Source organism: Panthera uncia, unplaced genomic scaffold, assembly GCF_023721935.1.
Source record: "Panthera uncia isolate 11264 unplaced genomic scaffold, Puncia_PCG_1.0 HiC_scaffold_1720, whole genome shotgun sequence".
Classification (NCBI taxonomy): Eukaryota; Metazoa; Chordata; class Mammalia; order Carnivora; family Felidae; genus Panthera; species Panthera uncia.
In genome coordinates this window covers 1-7,871 of record NW_026058383.1, presented here as the reverse complement: position 1 = coordinate 7,871, position 7,871 = coordinate 1, and the positions used below count along the sequence as shown (strand labels likewise).

General features: G+C 42.1%; 1 protein-coding gene across 1 annotated transcript; it reads right to left on the bottom strand.

Annotated features, from left to right (window-relative positions):
* Window positions 1-446: 446 nt before the first annotated feature.
* LOC125917334 (rho GTPase-activating protein 7) lies at window positions 447-6,909 on the bottom strand. The gene is made up of 5 exons (XM_049623567.1): window positions 6,545-6,909; window positions 5,761-5,979; window positions 4,724-4,941; window positions 3,817-3,990; window positions 447-3,063 (listed from the first exon to the last, which is right to left on the bottom strand). Exons 1-5 carry the CDS (start codon window positions 6,653-6,655, stop codon window positions 2,943-2,945), a joined length of 843 nt encoding a protein of 280 aa, XP_049479524.1. The 5' UTR covers window positions 6,656-6,909; the 3' UTR covers window positions 447-2,942.
* Between the last annotated feature and the right edge of the window lie 962 nt (window positions 6,910-7,871).

Genomic DNA, 7,871 nt, shown 5'->3' with positions numbered 1-7,871 from the left:
GTAGGTATTTCAGGCTTAATATGTTATGTTTTGATCTTTATTTTATTTAGTTCTGAGGAAACCAGGTCTGGAGGCAGGGGCACACATTAAAAAAAAAAAAAAAGCCTTTGTGTCTTTTTAAAAATTACGAGGTTTGGTTTTTTCCCTTTACTATGCCCAGAGTGAGTGTTTGTCAAAATAAAACCTCTTCTAAAAGGGATATCAGTTTCCAAGAAACAAGATTGATTAAAATTGCATCGCAAAGAACTCTTCAATTTACCATCAGCGTCCACAGCCCCTATATAGGGTCTCCGCACGTCTTCACCAGTTTATACTTTAAGATCCCATTAGGTGTGACAATGTCCACTCTGCACAATCTCAAAATGGGCAGTGATGAACCAAAGCGAGGGCTTAGACGGCATCCTAGATTCTCTTCCTTTTCAAGTGACAGAAGCTAATTCAACCAGTTCCATTTAGCAAATAATAAATTTATTAGGTGCCTACAAGTACAAAACGCTGAAAGCCGCTGTAGGGGGTTATAAAGATGTGGAGGAGAGCCCTGCCCTCAAAGAGCTTACAATCTAGGTGATGAGTCACAATTAGTAAGTTGTGGCAATATCACTTTAGGTGACTTACACAGAGTTCTTGGAACATTCACATCCTCTGAATTCTCCTGTTGTCAAATATGTTAAGGAATCCTTTCCACAGGAAAGCTGAACAGTGGGAAAGAGACCTTTTGTGGAATTAAACGGTGACCTTGGCTTTGCTTATATGAGCATCTTACTCTTCCTGGTTCCTTATTCTTATAACTTTCTCAGCATCGTTTCCTAACGACCTTTGTTAGGACAGCATCTCCATGCTTCCTGAACCTTCACTAGGGTTTCCTGTTTGTTAGTGAGTGGCTCAGTTGCAGTTTGGCCTTGAAATTATTTGCAGTCCCATTTTTCCTTCAGCAAATCTGATTTTCATTTTGGCTGATGCCAGGATGATATGCTTTGCAATCTGTGGTTCTAAGGGTAGGCGTGAGATGCGATACAAAGGAAAGCAGGCCAGACCTTTCCCTTACTTTAAACATTTAATAGTGCACTTACGGATTATATTCTGTACAGATATAGAGCAAGTTATAAACCTCTTCTTTTATTTTTTTTTACTTAGACTGTATTCATGTAAAGTGTATTTACATTAGGAAAAAAAAAAAAGCATTGAGGTACAAAACCCAAAAGAATATCTGAGGTATAAATACAAGTATATTTTAAATAATAATTTTTGTCATGCTTTATCTAGGTTTGAAAGCACAGTGGACATGTGGACATGTTTCTTTATCTTAATAGAATGGTATATACAACATACAATCTTACAAATCTGAAAGCTATTAAAATTGCATATACAAGTATATCTTCATAAGGAACACTGATATCCAAAATACTCAAATTTTAAAACTCTAATCTTCCCCCGCTGCAAATTCTTCAAAGAACCTTTGAAATAACACTGACAATGGTAACTATAATATGTTATAACAAAATAAAACTCCTTCTTACAACTCTCATTCATACATTATTCACTTTTGATCCATACAAAATAAAGTCACTAATACTGTCTCATGAGTCAATCTTCATGGTTACGGTAAAACCTGTATAAAGACCACCCTTCCAAAAAACGGTGCTGGCACTTTTTTTGGGTTTTCTTTCTATAATAGCTATTTTCATTTACCACTAACATACATTCCAGGGGCATCATTATAAAGGGGAAGAAAAAGAAATGTAGGGAAAACAAAGCCGAGGGGGGAAAAAAAAAAGTCACAAAACCAGAAAACCTATTTGCTGAAAAGGACAGATCCAATTACTAAGTATGGGCAGCTTTCAGAAGCGCTACGAATAACCAGAATCCACGCCTGTTGTTAAATTTTAATACCTTGGTTTAAATTTACAGGGATTTCCTTGGGACAGACGTAGTTTCCTATGTTTTCAGTATGTCTTCAAGAGTTTGGGTTCGAAACATGAAAATGCAAAAAATTCCAGCAGGTAAAAAGTTCTGGGGCTCGACTGAGGAGATGTTAGAGTGTTCAGTTGTTACATCTCGACTTAAAAAACAAACACAAAAACACACAATAAAACTGTGCTCTGGAGCTAGTAAGGGTGGGGAAGGGGGTGGGGCGGGCGGAGTTTCTTCCCTGACCTGATCTATACCGGGTAAAAAGTGTATCACTATTTGCAATCAGATCTAAAGACGTACTGTGTTTGAGACGGGACAGCGGAATCAAGCTACTACAATTACTTTAAGGAAAGAGGAGGTTGGTAAAAAAAGGAATGTGCTTAATGACTTGGAAAAAAAATAAGTGGGCGAGGGTTTTGGGGTTCCCTTTCTGCATGGATCCATGGGCAGTCAGATATTCCAGGTTAAACTGAACCTGACGCATCAGTATCCTCCTGGGAGGCATCTCAGTGTGCCAGACACTGTGTTCCAACGTATACATCTGTGCCATTCGACCAGCAACAAACACACATACACACACTCCTCTGTGCAAACCTTTCTTTGCTCATCTCAGTGAGAAACATGTCAAAGAGTACCAACTATTCCAGTGGATACGCCAGTCCCTCAGCACGCTGCAAATAAAATGACATAGGTACACATACGCCAGAATCACAAGAGAATGAAGTATCTTCATTATTTTTCATGATGTATTTATAGTTTTGCTTCTCAGAAGCAGTTTGGATAAGAATACTTTTTTTTTTTTTTTTTTTTTTTGCACAGTCTTACATATTCCAGTCAAGGTCTGTACTCTAGACCTTAAACAAACAGGAAGCAGCTTTGAAAATGTCTTAAATCACGAAAAGTCAATTCCTACACTCCAACTTGTCGTTTGCTTTGTTTCAGATTAGACTCAGAACGCATTCTTCCAAGGACTGGCAAGAATTCTAGAAACAACTATCCAGACGGCGGACGCAGTCGCTTGGCTTCAGTAATCACCTAGATTTGGGGTCTTTGGTTTCAGTGTTCTGATTATTGAAAGAGTCTCGGATCTTCACAACTTCAGCTGCACACAAATGTCCGAAAGATTTTGTGTACCACTCTGGCATGTGGCCCCTATAATGGGAAGGAAAAGCACATGGAGTCTTCAAACTGGAAAACACTGAACTAAGCTGGAGGGAATTCGGAATACATTTCCATTTCTTGATCCAGAAACCTTGTAAGTAAAGATCGTATTCCAAGATAATCTCCTGGCACATCTGTTACACCTCTGGAACCAGAAGTTTCTCAAGGAACAACATACTGAGTACAGATATTGAGTGACATTGTTTGGGAAAAGTTTTAGCATATAGAACAAAAACAGATTACAGTCACACAGACAGTTGAAAAAGTACTGAGATGTAAAGACTTCAAATGAGAATTTAACCACTTTGGAAAGTTTTTTAGAGGTTCATGTTTTTGTCTGTATTGCTGTATTTCACAAATTTTCTAATAGGAACACACATTCGTCAATGGCACAGAGCACAGGCCTAATTAATTACTAAAAGGGTATGTCATATATTCAAGTATCTTTGAATGTAAAATGAGAATCATCTGCCTGCTACTTCAAACTCTCATTTCCTGTGGCTTTAAATTCATGTCAGAACCAGAGTATTCGTGTTGCTTTAGTACCACATTCTCTAAGGGATAGAAATCAGGAAGCCATCCCCCAAACACCAAGAAACACGAAGGTGTTACTTTACAAAAACTGCTCTTTAGGGAACAGACAAGACACAATGATGTGTTCATTTAAGCCATTCTCTGTGTCAGACAAAAAGTCTCATCTCCTTCATGACCCTCACCGTGTCAGAAATTAGAATCAGAACGTACCTTAAGTCGGCTCTGCACATGTAGGTGAGTTTGGATTTCCCTGACCCGCAGGGTTCGATCAGATACCTGGACAGGAGCACGTTGACTCTCACCCCCACCACAGGTGCCCGGTCGTGATCCACAGAGGTGAGTAAAAGGGCACATGCCCCCTTAGGTAAATTAGTCCTCCATGTTCTGCAGAAACAAAATCAGAGTAAAAAAGATGGAATTTTCTGGAAGCCAAGTTTAAAATGGGGCCCCACACTCAGAAGCTAAGGGGCAGGATCGGTGGCTACGCTGTGTGACCCAGTCCTGGAGACGGTATCCTTTGAACTATTGTGCAAGGGCTCTTGAATGAGTAACTCTGTGCAGAGTCACTATAGTGAGTATATATTCACATGTCAGTTCTTTGAAAGAGAACCAATTTGAAGTGTCAATGAAAGCCATTTTTACATTTCGCAAATGGATTTGTACATGGACATCCAGATCAGGGTTGCTCTATTGGAAAGCTCTGGACTAATGACGGGACATTTCCTCAAAGATTTCTGGAATTCCTCTTTCAATCATGTCTCCAGAGAATTTACGAATTACATATAATTCAGCTTTAACCACAGCGCACTTGGGACTTAAATGTTATTTGCTGGCTTATGCATTCACTTGCTGTTTCTGGTGAGAAAAATCTGTCCTTAAAGGGGCAAGAATCTGCTACCAATGAGCATATTCAACTGAATGTGCCTCTGATTCTGACTTCAGTTCCAAAAGTGTTCCAACCATTTTCAGCGATGGACACACTGTTGGAATACATACGGATACACTTCCCATATTTGCAAGGGTCCCACACCTTCCGTTTTACATAATTTCACCATCTTGTCATATTCAGTGACACCAGGCTCATCCTTGCCACGGTAATCATTTTGGAAACTCTCACCTCAAAACAACGTAGTCCCGGGCAGGGTGGGGCGCCATACTGTTTTGGACATACTGGTAAATTTCAGTTTGGCTGTCTAGGATTTCAATCACTTTTGAATCCAAAAGGTCTACATCCCAGAGGTGCTGCTCTTTAAGGAGGCGCTTTAAGATCTCCTCAGGCATAGCAGGGATTTCGATGGTTGACCTCCAAAGCCTCAGAGGCGGTCCTTCGCTCACCTGAAAAGAGGATGCATTTTTCAGTGCTACAATTCACACACACCTACACTTTGAAGGCAAACTGCCAGCTCGATTTATGGTCACGTGTTTAGGGGCTAATTACTATCTATATGCTGGTGTTCCCAAGTATATTCAGGAGCAGGCCAGAAAGCCTGGCCTTAGACTAATTTTCCAGTCAAAATTATTAACATCTGTTCTCTTGGGGCCTATATTAGAGTCAGTGCAATAAAATCAGATGATTTATATACCCATTCTAAAGCCTCCATGGCCATCCAGACACTCCCACTGTTTATTTCTTCTCAAGGTGGTAGAGACAGGACCAAGAAATACTATCACGGGCCTGTCATGCTGAACCATACAAGATGCCCCTGTCTTCAAGGGGCTTTTAGTCCTAACAAGTTAATTTCTCCCCCAAGTACTCTCCACTCATTAAAGGGCCAAGAGAAAAGTGGCTGAGAACAGAGGACAGTGCAAGGGGATTCTGAGCAAATTATGGAAAAATCTGATCATGTCATAAAACACCTTAAAGCCCAATACCACTAGTAAAACATTCCAGGGGACTCTAGTGTGATTCTGTGGCCCCAGAAGATTTCGTTAGATGGTCGGATTCCTCTGACAAGTGTATTTATTATTCCTTGCTGGACTCTTCCACTCTTACCTGGGGAACTGAATCACCTGGCTGCCCAGATCTACAAGGGAGGGAGTGGGTGACAGATTCCCACAGACAGCCGTGTTAACACGGCCACAGGGTCTCATCTCTGATGAACCTGAATCCTGACCACTGGAACCCAACTGGCTGACAGTGGGGGCAAGACTTACTTTCTTATAGGACAGTTCAGCCTGCTCCGATGTGGAGTAGCTGACCCAGCCCTTAAACTTCTCCTTGACTTCTTTAAACAGGCTATCCACACAGTCCTGGAGGAAGTGCTGGTAGTCAGCCGACTCGTCGTTACGCAGGCGTCCCAGTGCTTCTAGAGTGAGGGGCTTCAGCTCCTGTTCTGTGTAGGAATTCCGACATCGACTCATTTCCTCGGGAACCTGTGGGAGGTGCAAGGGACAAAAAGGAGGTGAGTCTGCCTGTACTGTTCCTGTTGCCCAGCAGAGGAAGCGGCAGTGCAGGAGCCGCGGACTGGGTTCTCAGGGAGGTGCAGGTGCCCCCACTACTCTCTTTCCAGCAGATGGACGGTGGCCCTGCCGACCTCACGTGCTATCGTGAGTAGTGAGAATACGAACAGATCACCTCCCTGAAGGTGTCCAAAAGCCTATTCTCACGTGAGGTATTCTTGCGCTTTGGGAAGTCACAGTAGAGGGTAAATGACTAACCCAGGGCTTGCCTCTCAGATACAGAACTTAATTCAAAAATGTGTTGCTTTTGCTTCTTAAGTAAAGGGGTATGGAGATAGGCGAATTTCATTAAACACATTAGCCCTAATGAGCTTATGTTATAAAACAAGACTTTTTTATAAAAGAAACAAAAAAGACCTTCTCCAGCCATGTATATACTCTCCAGCTGTGTAAAGATGTGAGCAAGGATGGTGCCCATGACCTGGTCCTAACTATCGGAGTCCTCCTCAACCGAGCGCCAAACCCCCTGACGCCTCACCTGGAAGAGCTTCTTGCACTCGGCAATCATATGGGCCAGCCCCTGCGTGGCAGCGAGGTTTTCATTCAAATCTTTCTGATCTGGTTTACCCAAGCTTTGTTTCCTTTGCATCACCCTAGGCAGAAGAAAGAAGGGAGGGGGGAAGACTCAAATATTTATATGTTTTTAATTAATGTGTTATTCCAGGAAACCCAGAGGAGAGAAAAAAACTATTTTACTGGAGCCTATCTGTTCTTAAGAGGTTCGGGAGAGCTTCACTTTGGTCACAAAAATTCCTGTTTTATCAGCCGAGCACACACACACACACAGACAAAAAAAACCCAAAAAAACGAAACAAAACAAAACAAAAACATGAAAGGGGCGGTTTTCAGTGAGATCCAGGCTATTTAAAACCATCACGTTAAACAGGTTCCCGTCTAAACAGGACAGCCCAGAAGGTCTCTAGGTGGTGGTGGGGAGAAGAAAGGCAGCTTGCAGGGGTGCATAGATGGGAGGCACTGGATGTTGCAGTAAATGGTGTCACCATTCTTTACGGTTTAAATAAATAAAATCCTCTCCTGAAGGTAAGGGGACAATCCATTGTTTCCTAGAGATTTTGTCTTAATCTTATCTGATCTCTCTCTCCTGCTCATCTCCAGTTCCCTATCCTATTGAAGATGGAATGCATCAGTCCACGTGAGAACCAGATAAAAAGATACTGTACTATTTGGCTTTTCAGAAGCAAAGCTCACTTCAACTAGTAGAACCAGGCGGTACCTGTAGCTAAGGAATATGTGTCAAGCACCTTTAGAGCTGAGGAGAAGGGTCAGCTGGATGGGTTTCACATTTGGGATTGTGTCCAGTCGGGGACTCCTTTCTCACCTACTCTGCTGTGAGGCCCGTATGTGAAATACTCACATCAGTAAGAAGCTTCAACTGGCTCTGCCATTTCCCCTTCAGATTGGGTAAGTTACCTATTAAACTATTAAACTGACCCTCCCTGCAGTCTCACTGTCCTCATGTTAAAATAGGCGCTGCCAGTATCTTCACCTCTTAGGATCCTTACAAGGATTAAATGAAAGAATGAATGTCAAGGGTGTAGTCCTGTGGTTGGGTCAGAGTAAGTGCTGAGCAAAAATCAGCCTTTGTTAGTTATTTTCCAGATTCTCTGACTTCTTCTATGGCCACTCCCAGCTTGTATACATCTAACGAGAAACTTTGCACACAATTGGCCTGGGCCAGGTCTAGCTTTGAGGCTCCACGCTATCCTTAGTTCTGATAGATCCAGCTGACTGCCTTACAACTTGCAGCACAGGCTGGGGGCTTGGCTTTGTTGACTCTGCAGAAG

What these genes read in the sequence shown, in the direction of transcription:
- LOC125917334 (XM_049623567.1), bottom strand. Translation starts at nt 6,655, where the DNA reads ATGCAAAGGAAACAAAGCTTGGGTAAACCAGATCAGAAAGATTTGAAT. An exon ending in CTGAACTGTCCTATAAGAAA is followed by an intron (nt 4,942 to 5,760) that starts GTAAGTCTTGCC and finishes TCCTCTTTTCAG; the next exon opens with GTGAGCGAAGGACCGCCTCT. An exon ending in CGGGACTACGTTGTTTTGAG is followed by an intron (nt 3,991 to 4,723) that starts GTGAGAGTTTCC and finishes TTGTTTCTGCAG; the next exon opens with AACATGGAGGACTAATTTAC.